This window comes from Corylus avellana, chromosome 2, assembly GCF_965113065.1.
Source record: "Corylus avellana chromosome 2, dhCorAvel1.hap1.2, whole genome shotgun sequence".
NCBI classification, from domain to species: domain Eukaryota; kingdom Viridiplantae; phylum Streptophyta; class Magnoliopsida; order Fagales; family Betulaceae; genus Corylus; species Corylus avellana.
In genome coordinates, this window is record NC_142491.1 from 5,598,284 (window position 1) to 5,618,836 (window position 20,553).

At 37.7% G+C, this 20,553-nt stretch overlaps 2 protein-coding genes and 1 long non-coding RNA gene across 4 annotated transcripts; 2 read left to right on the forward strand and 1 right to left on the reverse strand.

The window, feature by feature from the left end:
- Positions 1 to 50: 50 nt before the first annotated feature.
- On the forward strand, positions 51 to 2,626 carry LOC132167776 (uncharacterized). The gene is made up of 3 exons (XR_015911582.1): positions 51 to 461; positions 616 to 844; positions 2,060 to 2,626. It is a non-coding gene; the product is annotated as an uncharacterized LOC132167776 (long non-coding RNA).
- An 866-nt stretch (positions 2,627 to 3,492) lies between these two features.
- LOC132180372 (protein RETICULATA-RELATED 4, chloroplastic) lies at positions 3,493 to 20,179 on the reverse strand. 2 transcript variants are annotated; one of them, XM_088513928.1, is made up of 8 exons: positions 19,482 to 20,179; positions 18,646 to 18,714; positions 17,947 to 18,078; positions 17,772 to 17,825; positions 17,627 to 17,671; positions 4,401 to 4,540; positions 3,971 to 4,096; positions 3,493 to 3,879 (listed from the first exon to the last, which is right to left on the reverse strand). In XM_088513928.1, the coding sequence occupies exons 1-8, from the start codon at positions 20,016 to 20,018 to the stop codon at positions 3,831 to 3,833; spliced, it is 1,152 nt and encodes a 383-aa protein (XP_088370054.1). In that variant the 5' UTR covers positions 20,019 to 20,179; the 3' UTR covers positions 3,493 to 3,830. The 2 variants fall into 2 exon arrangements, with proteins under 2 accessions (XP_088370054.1, XP_088370055.1); XM_088513929.1 differs by lacking the exons at positions 3,493 to 3,879; positions 3,971 to 4,096; positions 4,401 to 4,540 and adding exons at positions 16,490 to 16,544; positions 16,636 to 16,761; positions 16,878 to 17,017.
- Positions 9,271 to 13,608, forward strand: LOC148587243 (putative disease resistance RPP13-like protein 1). The gene is made up of 2 exons (XM_088513715.1): positions 9,271 to 12,681; positions 12,757 to 13,608. Exons 1-2 carry the CDS (start codon positions 9,271 to 9,273, stop codon positions 13,471 to 13,473), a joined length of 4,128 nt encoding a protein of 1,375 aa, XP_088369841.1. The 3' UTR covers positions 13,474 to 13,608.
- Positions 20,180 to 20,553: the final 374 nt, after the last annotated feature.

The window sequence follows — 20,553 nt, forward strand, 5'->3', positions numbered from 1 at the left end:
GCTGAACAAATTTCAATCATATTTTTCAGGAGGCCTCTGAACTATCAGCAGCATCAGGATAACCATGCCCAGCTGAAGTTAAATGAATGATTAAATATAGTTTATGTTTGCCTGAGAAACAATTTGGGTGGTTTGGAACTTGGGTTTGCATCGGTTGTATTGTTAATTCTCATTTTTGGGAATTTTATTCTTGTCATCAATGCTGCGTAGATATGGGAGGTTTTTTTGGTTGTCATCTGAATGTTGGCATTGGAGAGATCCTGTTGCTCCTATTTCTTGCTGCCATTCTTGTTGGTTTGCTGTTCTTGTTCGGCTTTCATGATGGCATCATGAGTGTTTGTTCTAATGCCCCAGTCACCAAGCAGGGAGAGAATACCATTGAACATTTGAGTTTATCGTTACCAATTGGCCAATTGCTACCCATTACCGATTCAACAAATCATTGGTACCCCCTAAAAGAGGTATGTAACTGAATTTTGATCCTCTGATGGTGTTGGCATCTGCATAGTGATCTTAGCCATATTATGGACATTTTATAATGGCTATCATATTTAATAAATGGATTGACAAGATTAATTTTGCAGTATCTTATTATTAATTTTTTTTTTTTGGCAGTTTACAATGGTTATCCTCAAACAATTTTGCAGTATCTAATTGTGAAGACAGTGCCTTTGGGGGCTTCACAAAGAAGGAAGAAGAAGAAACCTGAAACCTCCAAGTTCAACATTCCTGGGCTAGACACCAAACCAGATACATTTTGTCCATTGATTTGTCATCACACCCTTGTAGGTGGAAACCGAAGTTTTCAATGATGAAAATGTTGATCCTGAAGAGGATATTGATGGTAATAGTTCCTCCTTTTTATGATCTTTTCGTTTTAGAAAATGGTAATTAATTTTATTGTTATGAAATATCTATACTCTTGTAGTTACATTTATATCATTACCTTTGAAACAACATAGGTACGGATGAAGAAGGTGAAGCGATTATCCTAATGCAGCATTAGGATTGTGCTATGAAATATTTATACTCTTTTGACGAAGCATCTTTTTTAGTGGTTTGAGAATACAGTTAATTATAAGCATGTTGATTAGTCTATCTGTGGTTCGATTTTTTTCTTTGTCCTTTTTTCCATCTTTCGGAGAGTCAGAAGTTCTCTTGTCAACAAATTGATGATCGTAATATTTCTGTAAACAATACTGTACATGAGACTTTTCTAAAACTAGTGACAAATTTTCTAATTTCATTATACAAAATGCGGGCTTGTCTCGCCGTTAAATGTCAATATCAAGCTAACAAAGCACCGGAAATTTTTAAAAATTCTATAATAAATTACACTAAACAATGCTTCGTCAATAGAGGGGCATTTGATTATGAGAATCTATTTAAGAAGTATCGAAAATAAAGGCACAAAGATGAAAAAACTGATCAATAAACATATCTTTTAATACTTAAAAAAAAAAAAAAAGGATTTGAGTACACACGGATGTAGAATCAGTGAAAAAGACACTGTACTGGCTCACCAAAAGCCTCAATTAGTTGACTTCTGTGGGATTCTATAATTATGTTATACAATTTATTATGTGAATGGCAACAAGTTATGGCATTGTTCTAAGTTATGAAATTATTCAGGTTTGGCAAGTTTCCCTTGTGAAGTGCAGTATGTTTTTGTCATGTCCGTATTGTTTGGTACCTTCATTTTATAACGATTCAAGTTAATAAAGAAGTAGCATGGATCAAGCAAGAGAGTTGGTATTGTAGATTGTGATGCCTGTGTGCCTAGATATAGGGATAGATTTTAGTTTTGGTTGCATGCAAGGCACATATGTTTATCATGCTCTTTTTTTTTTTTCTTTCTGGTTAGACAGTATTGGCATCTAGCAAATCCTTTGCAGAAGTAATATATGTGACTATGAGGAATAACAATTTCATTGAAAAGCACAAGGGGTACAACCCAAGAACATATAGATACAAACATGTGTGTGTGTATAGTATCCGAATAGTGTGCGAGTGGTCAGCTGACATTTTATGGTTTTTGTTTCCTCTATATTTGCCCCAGCCTATTTGATTGGAAATTAGGGTACAGAGGGTAAAGAGATGACAGGATGCTGAAGTTGGAAACTATTAAATCAGTTTACTGGATTATCTTGAACTAGAAGATCATCCTTATTTTGTGGCAAGCATGACGTACTGGAGGTTACAACAAGGAGTAATTCTAGAAGGCCTACTTGTATCTTACTTGTGTCCTACTAAAAATGATGTGACTATTAAAATCACCATTTGCCTTGTGATTGATAATTATTGAATTTTGATCAAAGGATAATTTTAATAATCATATCATTCTTAGTATGACACACGTATGACACAAATAGGCCTTTTAGAATTACTCTACAACAAGAGGCAGAGGAGTTAGCAAATGCTCTGTTGTTTTTCATGTAAGACGGAGCCCTGCAATTAGCCAATGTTCTTTTCCTTTTCTTGTAAGTGAGTGTGCAATTTCTATCTGTAAAATTTCCTTTTTGTTAGAATATATTGTGTGAGATTCGATATTATGATAATATATTTGTATTGATTGTAATTGATAAAATCAAATCAGAGACATTCAATACTGATTTGATTTTATCAATCATATCTTTTTGTATTTTCTCCACATCCCTATAAATAGGGATCGATCTTTTGTATTGTAAAATCATAAAGTGAATAAGAGCAAATGTAGCCCTTTCGGGCTTTATCATGTGGACGTAGGTCATAGACCGAACCACGTAAAATCCCTTTGTCTATTTTATTTTATTTCTGTTTTTATCTTATTCCCGCATTTATTTAAGAATTTCCTCACTTTTAACCAAAGATTGTTGTTGTCAGCTATATTCTATTACTTCAAATTACATTCATTTTGGGAGATAATCTAAGTGGGGATTGATGAATTATTTGTTTATCCTTGGTACTAACTGTATCCCATTGGAATTCAATCGTATTGTCAAGGCATTGCTCTTTTCCTAGTATGGATTGATCAAACTTCTTTAACAAGCACTTGTTCATGAAACATATTTGCAAGCAAAAGGTATTGAAATCAATGATCTTCCTCAAATCCAAGGTTGAAACTGATAACGGCGAGGGGTTAAAAAGTCAAGCAAACTGCCTGCAAAACTCTAATCTCTTGCTCATGATTAAACTGATACAAGTTCAATCTAATTTCTTAAACAATTAAGTTGGTTACAAGCCCAAGAAATAAAAAAGTTCAAGATAGGATTTATTTTACCATATTGGTAAAATATGGTATGCAACTTTATTTTACCATATTGGTAGCCTTTTTCTTTGTTTTTCCACTGTTTTTTTCGTTCTCTTCCTTTTTGTTGAATTGGTTCCTCAGCCAAAAAAGGATGCATTTATGTACAAAAAGAATGCTTTATATTTTCCTGGTGAATTTAATATTGACAAAGATGTTACCCTACTTTGCCTCCAATTCACCAAAGCAAACATTAGATTGCAATCTTCGAACACCACAAATCTAACAAATAATATTAAACCTTCTATCTGCATAGTTCATACAATACAACTCTATATACAATGTGACATCTACTTATTACTATAGTTGAATTTTTTCTGAAGTTGTCCCCAGCAACTGTGACATTCAGGAATACAAGGAAATCCTAGCTGCCAATAACATCAGCTAAGACAACTTACAGCCAGAATTTTGCCACAGAATATACAAAACCAAAGCACCCAAATTGATCTGCCATTGTCCTCGGCGATTCCACAAAAAATGATATCCATTCAAATATAAATTTCACTTCTAATAATGATGCAACTAAGTTTTTCCAGACTATGCTCTAGTCCCGAATCTTTTGGATTCCAATCCAGCGCGCGTAATCCACCCACCTGTTTGCAGAACATATACAGACAATGAGAAGTGTAAAGAGGAAGTACAATAACCTAATAGAATGTCATCCTAGGAGAGATCAAATCTTACATCAATGACCCTAGGAATGTGTTGCCAGTTCGGACAACGAAGCAAATAGCACTCAGTATAAGCTTTTGCTGGTGCAGCAAGGGTTCCAGGATTCGTTGTTCAATTACACCGGCAAGTACTTGGTACCTATTGAACAAAGAAAGCATATGATTTGTCCTCCAAAATAGCTGTACATTGAGATGATGATCTGATAGAACTAGCCTCACCTATTCATTACTCATAAGGACATAATATATCTTGGTATGGTTGCCAAATACATCCTACTCTCTCATGTACATGGTAAATATTAGACATCGATTTTTTTTATTTTTTTTTTCGTTCGGGAGGGTTGGGTTGATTTATAATCCATAGTATTAGATTTGTGATGAAAATAGAAAATTCCTAGAATCTGAGGCAAAGTATAGATACTTATTTGTATTAAACCACTTACCTTAGGTTGCTAGAAACTGCCATATACACACCATATGCAACACTGGTGGATAATATAGGCACATCCTCTGCTTCGCCAGCAAACTCTTTATCAAGAGCTTTTCGTGCATTAATCAATGCATTTGTTATGCCTGTACCAATCTGAAAAATGCTTCAATCAGTCCTATGACACCAAATAGATAGTGATATCATCAATCATATACCAAAATTTCGGACAAGTGGAACTTTGATATCTACTGCTTCACCGGCAAATGATTTATCAACAGCATTTTATGCATTAAAAGAATCTCTAAAGTCCTTAATTGTTGATCCAATATCTTGATTACGAAAATAGCTCATAGAATAGTGACTCTCTTATGCATTTTTCTTTTCCTCTATAAGAGAAGTTCTGAGTATTTGAGTCAGTAGGCTCTGATACCATATGAAAGTTTGTAGAATATTGAAAATATTGAAGAAGGTAAGTAGGGAGAGAGGAAGAGACTGAGAAATATTAGGGACTATATTTTTTTCCCTTGATTGCATTTCATTACAAATGAGGGTTTATTTATACAAGTGGTGATACTGTTCACTAGCCGTTTTTTTGTCTTCTAGTCTTGCATGCTCTCCTTGTGTCTTGTGCCTTAATAATAATATCTCACGTAACCGAAAATAGAAGATGATGCAGAAGCTTAACTACCAACTACCTGTTTATAACAGAAGTGCCGTGATTCTGATTTGTCAAGAGTTAAGAGTACTACTCTGTTTTGGTCATGCGCAGGAGATTGATTTCAAGAAAGAGATTAATTTCAAGTTGGCTCTTAAAACATGCCTTGCGGCGTGTGATTTTGAATGTCTATAAAAGCTTTGACTTTTTTCATTGAACACCAATTAATTTTCATATAAAATGATCAAAGGCCTGATTCATCAAATAATATCAGAGCCCGACAGTACTGCTATGCTCATGAATACAACTTTTAGAACATGTTTTACAGAGTGCGATTTCGAATGCCAATTTGTTTGCTCCGGTCCATTTTTGTTTTTCTTATGAGAAAGTTTTGGTAGCAACAGAGCATGAGCATCCTCCAAGTGGCTACACCAGAGTTCATTAACAAACTGTAATGTTTGCTGCAGTATCATATATATATATATATATATATATATATAAAAGCTGAATCACCTCTCACTTTAATGTACCCACTCTTTTCTTTGTGAGGGATATTAAATTTGTGCTTTTGGCATGGAAATTCTATTAAATTTGTGTTCACTTTGAGGCTCCGTTTACTTCGACGTAAAATAGTTTGCAGAAAATAATTTTCGCATTTTATAGTGTTTACTTCGACGTAATATAGTGGCCAACGGAAAATATTTTCCTTTTGACCGAAAATTCTTCTTTAATTTTCGAAAAATAGTTTACGGTTTTGAAAACCGTAAACCATTTTCCGACTGCGAGTATCTCATTCTTAAATTGATGGACCTTACCAAGACTCGCCCAGAATCTCGCCGGGACTTGACTGGAACTCGCCCAGGCCCCTCTCAGGACCGCGCCAGGACTTGCCTAGGGCCTGACCGGACTTGAACAGAACCCTCCCAGACCTGCCCAAGACCCGCTCGGGACCCACCCGGGACCCGCCCAAGACCTGACTAGGACTCGCCCAGGACCTGACTAGGACTTGACTGGGACCCGCACGGGACTTGCCTGGGACCCCATGGGACTTGACCAGACTTGTCCTGGACCCGCCCAAGACCTGACCGGGACCTGCCCAGGACTTGACCGAGACTTGCTCAGGACTTGACCAAGACTTGCCTAGGACTTGACCGGGACCTGCCCGGGACTTGACTGGGACTCGCCCGGGACTTGCTTGGGACCTACCTAGGACTTGACTTGGACCTGTCGGGGACCCGCCTGGGACTTGCCCGGGACACCGCCGAGACCTGCCTGAGACTTGACCAGAATGCCACCAGGACTTGATCGGGACCCGCTCGGGACTTGCCTGGGACCCGCCTGGGACTTGCCCTGGACTTGACCGAGACATGTCCGGAACTTGCCCGGGACCCGCCCGGGACTTGTCCAGGACATTGCCGGGACCTGCCCGGGACTTGGCCGAGACCCGCCGGGACTTGACCGGGACCCACCGAGACTTGCTTGAGACCCCGTCGGGACCAGCCCGGGACTTGACCAGGACCCGACCGGGCAAGTCCCGGGCGGGTCTTGGGCAGGTTCGGTCAAGTCCCGAGTGGGTCCCGATCAAGTCCAGGGCGGGTCCCAGCGGGGTCCCGAGCAAGTCCCGGTCAAGGCCTGGTGGGGTCCCGGTCAAGTCCCGGGAGGGTCCCGGGCAAGTCCCGAGAGGGTCTCGGGCGGGTCCCGGTCAAGTCCCGGCAAAGTCCCAATCAAGTCCAGAGCAGGTCCCGGTCAAGTCTAGAGCAGCTCCCGGGCAAGTCCTGGGCGGGTCCCGATCAAGTTCTGGCGAAGTCCCAAGCAAGTCCCGGCCAAGTCCCGGGGACGTCTCGGGCAGGTCCCTGCGGGATCCCGAACAAGTCCTGTGCAGGTCTCGGCAGGGACCTTATTGGAAAAAAAATATTATTTTTCGTGTGCGCAGTAAACGCCCTAAAGTGTGTGCAGTAAACATTTTTCGTGTGCGCAGTAAACGCCCTAAAGTGTGCGCAGTAAATGCTTTCCTGAAAATATTTTCTAACGGAAACCATTTTACATCGAAGTAAAGAATAAAAATAATAGTAAAAAATAATATTAAATTTGTGCACCGAAGAAGAAAAGAGCTTCAATGAAATGGCTGTCAAAAGCCATTAAAAGCTCAAACTAAAGAGATACTTATTTATTAGAAAAAAAAAAAAAAAAAAAAAAGTGATAGTTATTTGATTGTCTAAATTCACAGCACATATTCTTAAATACATGCTCTTACTCTGTTTTTCTAATGATTAATGAGAATTCGGATGAGTATTAAAGGAAAAAATTACTTCACCGCCAATCGTTGCCGTCGCTATCTCTGCCGTCCTAAGTAAACACATAGTTTTCACATTCAACTTTTATTTCAATATTTTTTTACGGCAGCTATTGATTGGAGAGTTGCATGCATGATTGAAATCTGTTATTGTTTCTGATAGTATATTCTTTGGCTCATAATATAGAACTCTGATGAGAGAACTAAAAATTCTTCTTTTTTTTGTTGTAAGTAGAAGTAAAAATAATAGTGATATTTTTAAACTTCAGATTGGTTGAGGATGGATGTTCTTTGAGACGTTAGAGCTGGGAATTGGGAATTAAAATGATATCTTATGGTTGCTATGTGCTTTTCATTTTTTTAAACAACGGAAATTTTTGTAGTGAAGTACATGCACCGCTTCTATCATAGTTTGGTGTCCTGATTCAGAATATAGTTGATCTGCTCAAACCATTGTTCTTATGTATTGATAACTTTTGTTTTTGAATTTCTAATTGTAGAATGTGACACTTTCCATTGAGAATTGTTTAAGTTAAAGAAAGCAATATCCATATGTGTGTGTTTTCCATATTAGGTTTGATTTATTTTCCATATTAAAATATGTGCATTTAGGGGTCATTAGTATTGTATAAATTATCAAGAAAATGAGAGCACAATGTGGTCATGAAGGGCAACTCTCATTAGTGAATTTAGGCCTCTTTAGGCCAATCCACCCCAGATTTTCTATGTTCTTTCTCGGCAAAATCGCATATAAAGTCGATTTTGCCGATAATTCCATCAAAACCCCATATCCGATAATTATTGCACAATTACACACAAAAAAAATACATAAATATGTAAAGCTTTTTTAGGCTATGCAACAAAAGTCAAACGGTTTCTCTCTATTTTTATATTAGAATTTACTTTATATATATATACTTTTCATTTTAAACTATACCTATGGTCACAAAGATTTTAACATATTAAAATTTATATGAATTAAACTAAAATTAAAGATCTTATGCTTTAATTCATTTGAAACATTTTTGAAGCCTTTTTTTTTGTTTTTAAGCAATAAAAGACAAATCGATAATAAATTCAGCACCCAATACATTTGACAATGTATTAACCTTCTTTCTGTTTTTGTTTTTGCTTTTGGAAGCATTTTTCATATAAAAACACTTTCAACACACCAAAGCAATAATTAAGTATAGAATTTGATGTGAAATGATTTATTTGATTGCATTAAATCTTAATCTTTTATTTTTGTATTCATAAAAAATATTTTGTTTATTTTCAAATGTTCATAATTATATGACATTTATTATGTATTTTTATTGAAAGAGCCCCAACTTTTTTTATCCTACATAAAAAGTAGGATGAAGATGCTTTTAAATTTTAAAATTAAAATATAATTAAAAATCCCATGCATAGCATAGCGCGGATCATATACTAGTTTAACCTAAAAACAAAAACAAAACTCTTAATTTCTACACTATTTCTTAATTTCGCTTTAAGTCTTCGTCAACGTCAACATTTTGGGTGGTTGTCAAGTCGTTATCCAGGACAACATAAAATGTTATAGTAATAGATGGTAAATTCGGACTTTGCTTCTGAAAAGAAACAGAGAACATGCCACACGTAAACAGCAATGTAATAGTAATATATAGTAATAGGCAAGTTGCTCTTGCTCTTAATTTACTGTGTAGTGCTCAACTACTACATAAAATATAATATCCACGTGACAAACTCTCGTGTACTGAGGATTTACTGTGTAGTGCGCGCTCAACTACTACTATCTCTCTTCTTCTTTTTTATTGTAAATCATGCAGTTTTGAATCCTCAAAGCAATAACAAGTTTTGTGAGTGCCCAAGCTTTCACACAAGATTCCAATCTCTTAATTTGCATCGTTTCTTCTTTCATTCCTTCCTTCCTTCCTTCCTAGCAAGAAAACCATGACTGAGTTCATTCTTTCCAAAGTAGGAGAGTTCGCTCTCTCTAAATTATTTGAGTCGCTGTATGATCTATTGGCGGTTCCCAAGTTTTGGGACTTCATAGGTGGAGAGGGAAAGGGACTTCAAGCAAACCTGGACAAGTGGAGACAAAAGCTGCAAGATATTCAGAACATGCTTGATGATGCGGAGCAGAAGCAATATACTGACAGGGCTGTGAAGCAGTGGCTGGATGATCTCAAACACTTGGTTTACGATGTGGATGATATAGTGGATGAGCTCGCAACTGATGCATTCCTAGCTGAAAATCAGGCTCGCCCAACTAAGGTACGCAAACTCAACATCCCATGTGCTTCGTCCACTCATAAGATTGATAGTACGCTGCAGTTAAAGATAAAGGAGGTCACGGATCGCTTCAATGAAATCGTGACCCGAAAAGATCAACTGAATTTGAAGGAAACTGCTGATGGGAGGTCATATGGGAAAACACAAGTTCCGGCATCAACTTCTGTACTAACTGAAACTGAACCTCATGTTTATGGCAGGGACAAAGATAAAGAGGATTTAGTTGAATTGTTGGTGGGTGAAAAATATTGTAGTGATGCTCAAGTCTCTGTGATTCCTATACTAGGTATGGGGGGTATAGGAAAGACAACTCTTGCCCAGTTGGTGTACAACGATGAAGCAGTACAAAACTCTTTTGCTTTGAAAGCATGGGCTTGTGTTTCTCAAGATTTCGATGTTGACAGAGTCACAAAAACAATTTTACAGTCCCTCATTTCTAATAATTGTGATGGCAAGGATCGAAATTGGTTGCAAGTCAAACTCAAGGAGATACTGCAAGGCAAGAAGTTTCTAGCCGTTTTGGATGATCTTTGGAACGGTGACTACAATAATTGGATTATCCTACGTGCTCCATTTCTAGTTGGGGCTCCGGGAAGTAAGATTATCATCACAACTCGCAATTTGAAAGTTTCATCAATGACAGGTACTGTTCAAGCCCATTGCTTGCCACTGTTGTCAAATAATGACTGTTTGTCTGTATTTACCCAACATGCATTGGGGGCAAGCAACTTCAGTGCACATTCAAACCTTCAAGATATTGGCGAAAAATTCGTTGAAAGGTGTAAAGGATTGCCTTTGGCGGCAAGGACTCTCGGAGGCCTCTTGCGCACTAAAAAGGAGGAACGTAATGAGTGGGAAGATGTACTTAAGAGCAAGATATGGGATATACCAGAGGCTACAAGTGGAATTGTTCCAGCCCTTATGTTGAGCTACCACCATCTCCCTTCACATTTAAAAAGGTGCTTTATGTATTGTTCAATACTCCCAGAGGACTATGAATTTGAAGAGCAGCAGTTGGTTCTGTTGTGGATGGCAGAAGGTCTAATTCAACCACCAGAAGGGGATAAGCAAATGGAAGATCTGGGTAGAGAGTATTTTCAAGATTTGTTGTCAAGGTCCTTTTTCCAACAATCAAGCACGAAGAAATTACGATATCAGATGCCATGGTGGAATTCTTTAGACCATTCAAGCATGAAGAAACTACGATTTGTGATGCATGATCTGATCAAGGATTTGGCCCAAAGGGTCGCAGGAGATATATGCTTCAGAATAGAAGACCAAATTGGGGGTAGTAATAGAAGGAGACTTCCTAAAAAGGCTCGGCACTCTTCTTACTTGCGCGGCCGATACGATATTGCTAAAAAGTTTGAGCCTTTTTCTGAACTCAAATGTCTACATACCTTCCTCCCTCTTCCACACCTTAGGGGATGTTATTTGACCCATAGTCTTCCTCTTCAATTGTTGTCGGAATTAAAAAGTTTAAGAGCGCTCTCGTTGAGTGGGTACTGCATCGTTGAGTTACCGGATTCAATTGGTGATTTGAAGCATCTACGGTACCTTGACCTTTCTTACACTCGGATTAGAGGTTTGCCTGAATCAACAACCACTCTATGCAACTTACATACAATGATTCTAGAGGGATGTTCTTATCTAAAGAAATTGCCTTCAAATTTGGGCAACTTGGTCAACTTGCGCCACCTCAACATTCTCCATGCATATAAGCTGGAAAGAATGCCTCCTCAAATAGGTAAATTAACTCATCTCCAAACATTGTCTAATCTAATTGTGGGAAAAGGCAGTTGTTTCGCGTTAAGAGAGCTAGGTTCTTTGTTGCATCTTCGAGGGATGCTCATCATCTCACGATTGGAGAATGCCATTGAACCCACATATGCAAGAGACGCTAAGTTAATTGAAAAGCCCAACCTTACTGTGTTGTGCTTGGAATGGAGTAACAAATTGGATGAGTCACACGGAAGAACAAGTGAATTTGAGGTACTTAGCATGCTAAAGCCTCACAAGGCTTTGAAAGAGCTCACTATCAAGTGTTATGGTGGTGTGGAATTTCCAACTTGGTTAAGAGGTCATTCATTTTCTCATATGGTGCTTTTAAGGATTGAAAATTGTAAAAAGTGCACGTCATTGCCACCAGTGGGCGAACTACCATCACTCAAACACCTTTTCATTGAAGGCATGGCCAGTGTGAAGAATGTCGGTCATGAGTTTTACGGGGTTAGTTGCTCACAACCTTTTGAATCCTTAGAAACTTTGAATTTCATGAATATGGAAGAATGGGAGAACTGGAGCTCTAATCGAGAGTTCAGACACTTGCGTGAGCTTTCCATTAAAAATTGTCCCAAGTTGTTGGGGAAGTTACCTAACCATTTTCCTTTACTAGAAAAAGTTTTGGTACAAGACTGTCCAAGATTGGTGGTTTCAATTTCAAGCTTTCGTGAGCTTTGCAGACTACAAATTGGAGGATCCGAATGGGTGATGCGTGAAAATAAGGTTGTCTTCAACTCACTAAATTCCAAGTCTTTTTCAACTATTTCAGAATTCACATATCCAATAGAAGGTATTATTCTCGAAGGACTAACGCAGGTAGAATATCTAAATATTGAAAATTGTGAGGAGCTGACACCTTTGTGGTCAAATGATGCGGGATTATTACAATCCCTCCCAAGTCTTCGTGTTCTGAAGATTCAGAATGATCAGAAACGAGTTTCTTTGGCAGAAGAAGTAAAAGAGCAACCAACCAATGGCATGGAATGTCTACCCAAGGAAATCATGTACAACAACATGTGTCTTGAGCATATTAACATCGATGGATGTGATTCGCTGACGCACATTGCAAGAGGCCAGCTACCTCCAACACTTAAGCGGCTACAAATACATAATTGCAAGAATATGCTAATTTTGCTTGATGAGGATGATGTCAACCGTTGCAGTACTAGCACATCTCTTCTTGAATTCTTGAAGATTTATAGGTGTCCATCCCTCAAATTCTTAACATCTAGCATAGAATTACCGGCAACACTTCAACACCTCCATATTGAAAATTGTGGAAAGCTGGTGTCGATAGCGAAAAGTGAAGGATTACCTGCAACACTTCAACACCTTTATATTTGGAAATGTGGACATCTGGAGTCAATAGCAAAGAGCTTCCACCACAACTCGTCTCTTAAAGACATTTTTATTGGGGAATGTAAAAACCTTAAATACTTACCAACGGGCATACACACCCTTAGCCATCTAGACAAGATTGCTATTCGTGGTTGTCCAGCTCTTGCTTCCTTCCCAGACGGAGGGTTGCTCCCTGGCAACCTTAGAGAGTTATCGATTGGTAATGTGGCTCTACCTAACTGCATTCACAACCTCACCTCACTTCAAAGTTCAAGCGTGGGGCCTTGCAATCTGGAAGAGGGTTTTCCCGCCAACCTAACATCACTTACAATATGGGATTGCAACTTCACTGAGGCCTTGCTTGAATGGGGGCTGCACAGCCTTACCTCTCTTAAACATCTTTATATCGGAGGTCCGAATGTGGAGTCCTTTCCAGAGAAGAAGCTGCCTGCGTCTCTTACTACCCTCTTCATCTCACACTTCCACAATCTGAAATACATGTCTTCCCTTCAAAGCCTCACCTCTCTTGAAGAACTGCATATCATAGAGTGTGAAAATCTCACATCATTTCCAGAGGATGGCTTGCCTCCCTCACTCTTGAGACTTTATATAATAAAATGTCCTCTGCTGAAAGAACACTGCAAGAAAGATCAAGGACGAGAGTGGTCCAAGATAACCCACATCCCTCGCGTTGAAATTGACCGGAGGTTCATCTACGACCCAGAAGACGAGAATCAGTGAAAGGCTCCCCTTCTCCCATTTGATCCCACTTTTGTTTAGATGCGACAGAAGTTTCAAGAGATATATCCAAAGGTCAATTTATTGCCCCGCCAGTTCTTTTGCTTCTACCTCTTCTTCAATTTCCATCGTGGGAGACTCGGGGCTTCGTCCTGGAAGTGGTGAAACTGCTTCCCAAGAAGCGGCTCCTCTCTGAAGTAAGTAATTAGAGCTTCTGATTTTTTTTGTTCACATTTTTTGAAATGTTAGTAAACTGATATGCGTATTTGATACTCTCAAGAAATTAGCTAAACAAACTTCAATCATATTTTTCAGGAAGCCTCTGAACTATCAGCAGCAGCAGGAGAACATGCTTGGTTAGTAATCCATCATCCTACATAAATTTGCTTTCAATCTCTAGAAGTTAAATTAATGATTAAATATAGTTTATGTTTGCCTAAGAAACAATTTGGGTGTTTTGGAACTTGGACTTGCATCGGTTGTATTGTTAATTCTCATGTTTGGGAATTTTATACTTGTCATCAATGCTGCGTAGATATGGGAGGCTTTCTTGGTTGTCATCTGAATGTTGGCATGCATTGGAGAGATCCTGTTGCTCCTATTTCTTGCTGCCAGACTTGTTGGTTTGCTGTTGGGGTTTGCTATTCTTGTACGGCTTTCATAATGGCATCATGAGTGTTTGTTCTAATGCCCCAGTCACCAAGCAGGGAGAGAAGGCCTTTGAACATTTGAGTTTATCGTTACCAATTGGCCTATTGCTAGCCATTACCGATTCAACAAATCATTGGTACCCCCTAAACGAGGTATGTAACTAAGTTTTGATCCTCTGATAGTGTTGGCATCTGCATAGTGATCTTTGCCATATTATGGACATTTTATAATGGCTATCATATTCAATAAATGGATTGACAAGATTAATTTTGCGGTACCTTATTATTAATTATTTTTTGGCAGTTATCCTCAAACAATTTTGCAGTGTCTAATTGTGAAGACATTGAGTGCCTCTGGGGGCTTCACAAAGAAGGAAGAAGAAGAAACCTGAAACCTCCAAGTTCAACACTCCTGGCCTAAACACCAAACCAGATACATTTTGTCCAATGATTTGTCATCACACCCTTGTAGGTGGAAGCCGAAGAGGATATTGATGGTAATATTTCCTCCTTTTTATGATCTTTTCATTTTAGAAAATGGTAATTAATTTTATTGCTATGAAATATCTGTACTCTTGTAGTTACATTTATATCATTACCTTTGGAACAACATAGGTAAGGATGAGGAAGGGGAAGCGATTATCCTAATGCAGCATTAGGATTGTGCTATGAAATAATTATACTCTTTTTACGAAGCATCTTTTTTAGTGGTTTGAGAATACAGTTAATTATAAGCATGTTGATTAGTCTCTCTGTGGTTTGATTTTTTTCTTTTTCCTTTTTTCCATCTTTTGGAGAGTCAGAAGTTCCCTGTCAACAAATTGATGATCGTAATATTTCTGTAAACTATGCTGTACATGAGACTTTTTTAAAACCAGTAACAGATTTTCTAATTTCATTATACCAAAAAAATGTCAAAAGAGGGGCATTTGATTATGAGAATCTATTAAAGATGTATTAAAAATAAAGTCACAAAGATGAAAAACTGATCAATAAACATATTCTTTTAATACATTTTAAAAAAAAAGAAAAAAAGATCGAGTACACATTGATGTATTCAGTGACAAAGACACTGTACTGGCTCACCAAAAGCCTCAATTAATTGACTTCTGTGGGATTCTATAACTATGTTTTACAATTTATTATTAAAACGTGAATGGCAACAAGTTATGGCATTGTTCTAAGTTATGAAATTATTCAGGTTTGGCAAGGTTCCCTTGTGAACTGCAGAATGTTGTTGTTATCTCCAGATTGTTGGTACCTTAGTTAATAAAGAAGTAGCATGGATCAAGCAAGAGAGCTGGTAATGTAGATTGTGATGCCTGTATGCCTAGATATAGGGATAGATTTTAGTCTTGGTTGCATGCAAGGCACATGTGTTTATCATACTCTTTTTTTTTTTTTTTTTTTTGGTCAGCTGACATTTGTGGTTTTTGTTTCCTCTATATTTGCACCAGTCTATTGATTGGAAAATAGGGTACAGAGGGTAAAGAGATGACAAGATGCTGACGTTGGAAACTATTAGACTGGTTTACTGGATTATCTTGGAGTAGAAGATCATCCTTATTTTGTGGCAAGCATGATGTACTGAAGGTTGCAGCAAGAGGCAAAGGAGTTAGCAATTGTTGTGTTGTTTTTCATGGAAGATAAGAGCCCTGCAGTTAGCAAATGTTCTTTTCCTTTTCTTGTAAGAGTGTGTGCTTGTAAACAACATACGAAATGGGCAATCTTATTGGAGGTGTGCAACTTTATTTTGCGATATTGGTTGCCAATTTAGCTTTGTTTTTCCACTGTTTTTTCATTCTCTTCCTTTTTGTATTGGTTCCTAGGCCAAAAAAAGGATGCATTTATGTACAAAAGAATACTTTCTATTTTCCTGGTGAACTGGGATGGGTGATTTGTTCTTAGTGTGTGATTTTTCTGTGTTTCTCTGCATAAATGTACGACATAACTATGAAAAAGGCTTACACTTCCTAATAATTGAAAACTTAATATTGACAAAGATGTTACCCTACTATGCCTCCATTTCACCAAAGTAAACATTGGATCGCAATCTTCGAACACCACAAATCTAACAAATAATATTAAATCTTCAATCTGTATAGTTCATACAATACAACTCTATATACATTGTGACATCTACTTGTTACTATAGTTCAATTTTTCTGACATTCAGGAATACACAAGGAAATCCTAGCTGCCTATAACATCAACTATGACAACTTACAGCCAGAATTTTGCCACAGAATATATAAGACCAAAGCAACCAAATTGATCTGCCATCATCCTCTGCGATTCCACAAAAAAAATGATATCCATTCAAATATAAATTTTACTTATAATAATGATGCACCTAAGTTTTTCCAGACTATGCTCTAGTCCCGAATCTTTTGGATTCCAGTCCAGCGCGCGTAATCCACCCACCTGTTTGCAAAAGATATACAGGCAATGAGAAGTGTAAAGAGAAAGTACAATAACCTAATAGAATGTCATCCTAGGAGAGATCAAATCTTACATCAATGACCCCAGGAATGTGTTGCCAGTTCGGACAACGAAGCAAATAGCACTCAGTATAAGCTTGTGCTGGTGCAACAAGGGTTCCAGGATTCGTTGTTCAATTACCCCGGCAAGCACTTGGTACCTGTTGAACAAAGAAAGCATATAATTTGTCCTCCAAAATAGCTGTACATTGAGATGATGATCTGATAGTAGAAGCTGAGGCAAATTAGAGATACTTATTTGTATTAAACCACATACCTTAGGTTGCTAGAAACTGCCATATAGACACCATAGGCAACACTGGTTGATAATATAGGCACATCCTCTGCTTCGCCAGCAAACGATTTATCAAGAGCTTTTCGTGCATTAATCAATGCATTTGTTATACCTGTACCAATCTGAAAAATGCTTCAATCAGTCATATGACACCAAATAGATAGTGATATCATCAATCATATACCAAAATTTCAGACAAGTGGAACTTTAATATCTGCTGCTTCACCAGCAAACGATTTATCAACTGCATTTTATGCATTAAAAAAATCTCTAAAGTCCTTAATTGTTGATCCAATATCTTGATTATGACAATACCTCATAGAATAGATGATTCTCTTATGCATTTTTTCTTTTCCTCTATAACAGAAGTTCTGAGTATTTGAGTCATAGAAGTTTCAATATTTGTATAATAGAAATTTTTGATAACTGCAGTTCTATTTGTCAACTGCCATCAAATTCAAAACCTATAAGACAGTAAATAAAATCTGAGATAGCCTTGGCGCACTAGGTTTCCAGTTTTCAAACCAGAAACTTTGGTGTATCTAATTGTGAACAAGTATGGGAACATACTCCAAAAATAGAGATAGTTTTGATAGAATAAATAAATATGCTCTGGAAAGCACCAATAATAGCACAAAAAAGTCTCACAGCCAAATTCAAAAGATAATACACCTAAAAGTTGTAGAAAACTAAATATGAGGCATTTCAAAACATGTAAGTTTTTGACTAACCAGAGATGCACCGGTCCCAACTGCAAATAGTTTGGCTCCATTACGCTGCATAAGAGATTGATATGTACCATAAGAATTTCTGATTTATTGTAAAGTAAAGCTCTTTTTTTAAAAAAAAAAAAAAAAAAAATCATGTTAAACATACCACTATTGCACCTATTCTCTGTAATAATGAATAAGATGTTCCAGCCAAAGCCACCTGCAGACAGGATATCAAAAGCAAATAATTGACTATTAGGTTCATGTGATGTTACAGTTGAGTGTCAAAACTACAACCTGAAACACCCAACAAATAACTGAATACTGATATAAAGAATAACCTGAAATGCATTATCAGGACAGCCGTAGAAAAACTTAGCAACAGATCCGGCACTGACAGCAAGAGGTGGACGGAGAGAAACAGTAGGAGCAGGAAGCCAGACAAGCATAAAATCTGCTATAATGGCCATCACCTAAGATCAAAACTAAATCAGAAAGATGCCAAATCTATTGATTGGTGAAATGAAATAATAAGAAACCAAGTAATATCAAGTTAAGAACAAAAAAGAGTGAAGAACCTAACCAGAAACTTTGCAATCCTGCGACATCCTGGGAGGAATGACTAAATACATATGTAGCATGTGAGAACTTTTCTTTTTCTTATCTTCTATTTATTTATTGGGTTAAGGGTAGCATAGGAAAAAATTTAATTGGACAAGAACAAATTAGATCCCATATTCTAACTCAACTACATTCAACAAAACCTTACTGTCAAAGCACCTGAAATCTGCTAGAGTAATAAAAGTATCAATTTTCTGCTATCTGCTATCTAGGGCCACATGTCTGATGAACCTGGGGTCATGATAGCTCTACTTAACTCTGTCACAGGGTTATGCTATAGCCCAAACGTGCATACACACTGTTGAGTGACCAGTCCTATTAACTTTCTACCTAAGATCCTGAAGAAAATCACATATAACTTAAGAGAAACAGATTATTGTGAGATTAACAAACTATTCAGGTAATCAAGAAGAAAGTACCACATCAGCAAAGACAAAATCCAGTTCCTTCGAGAACTTTTCTCTACGCCGCTCCAACTCAGCTGCAGTCTGAAAAGTAAATAAATGTTGTAGTATTCCATGTATGTGCACAGAAGTATTGTCTGAACATTTTTGTTTAGTACTACAATTTTCGTAGTTTAATTTCCGTACAAACTAATATGGTAGTCCGTAATTTGGGAAAGGGTAATGCTACATCTACAACTATTTTACAACTTGTTGACACATGTTACTATGTGATTAAAGATATGTCAACTACTATTTTTTTTAACACCCTCCAATCACATGATCACACGTGCCAACAAGTTGTAAAGTAATGGTAGAAGAGTTATAGGTCTAGTATTTCTCTTCGTAAACTAATTAAGAGTGTATAGTTAACAAATTAGTCACTAATTAATTAAATTGACAAGTCAGCCTACAACTTTTACAACTTGCTAAACACATGTCATGTGATTGGAGTCATATCGGCCACTAAAAATATTTTGAATAATACTACTAACATATAACTATTTTACAACTTTTGTGTGTGATTGGAAACATGTCAGCCACTGAAAATTTTTTTATCTTTGGTAAAATATTAATTAAATCATTTAATGCACTCTTTCCTATTAGCTTAACATTTCTGAATAAGATCTTGAATTTAACCTTATCTCCATTTTAATTAAATATTTCACACGTTTTCTGATCCACACCTAGGGAGTGTTAACAATCTCTCCCACCTCTCAAAAAAAAAAAAAAAAAAAAAAAATCTCCCACAATACTTAAATTTAAAATCTAATAGTACTATGAAAATATAGGCAAGAATGGTAACACCAGACCTTGGTGAAGATCCCAACGCCACACTCAATGCCAACCTTGGTCAAGAAAAGATCATCGGCTAGCAACCGCTCCTTGAACCCTCCAAACTGAAGCAGCCACCTGAAGACCGCCGACTTCTCCAGCTCAAAGTACCTCTTCACAATCGACCCCGGCACTCTTCCCGCCTGTATAGCAGCCGCCAACTCCTTGTCCACGCTCTCCACCGACCTCCCCGCCTCTCCCAACGCCATCAGCGCCTCTTCTCTGTTCTTTTCACGGTCCTCCGCCTCATCATCACCACCACCACCACCACCACCACCACCTCCTCCTCCCCCTCCTCCACCTCCTCTGCCTCCTCCGTTTCCATTTCCGGTGGAGTAGATGACGGTCGGCTTGGAATAGGTGGTAGTAGTGCAGGTAAGAGAGGGGGTGAAGAAATTGGAAGTGGCGGCGGTGGAGAAGCGGCGGGTGATGATGTTGAAGGTTTGGGGTGAGGCGTGGTTGTGGTTGCGGTGGGCTGGTGAGGGAAGAGAGAAGTTGGAGAAGGTGATTGCCATTAGAGAAAGAGAAAGAGAAACAGAGAGATTGGTAGAGGAGTTTGGTGGTGGAGCTCCGAGAGAGTGATAGAGTTGGAGGGTGGTGGGGAGTTTGTTTGGTGGTGGAGAAAGTAGATGGCGTCTGGTGAGTGATGACTACCAGACACTCACTGCCAGCTCCATCTACGTGGTCTTACCTTATGCAATCATATTCAGAGTAGGTCGGTGCATTTTTAATCAATTTAAATTGTAATTTTATTAATTTTTTAATTATAATTTTAAAATTACCGTTTATCGTTTAACAGGCAAGTTCTAATGGAATTATAACCATCACCGCTTTAAAACACGTTGATATCAAGAAGGGTGTAAGTATATATATAAGCACATCTTCATCTCTATACTCAAGCGGTGTAGGACGTTACACACAATCTAATATACTCTTCAAAAGTATGATTTGAAAACATTAAAAAAAAATTTACATATTCTTGCACGACATATAAAAGAGTGTATTTTTGAAAGAAGAAAATACGATTTTAATGGTCGAATTACGTTTTTA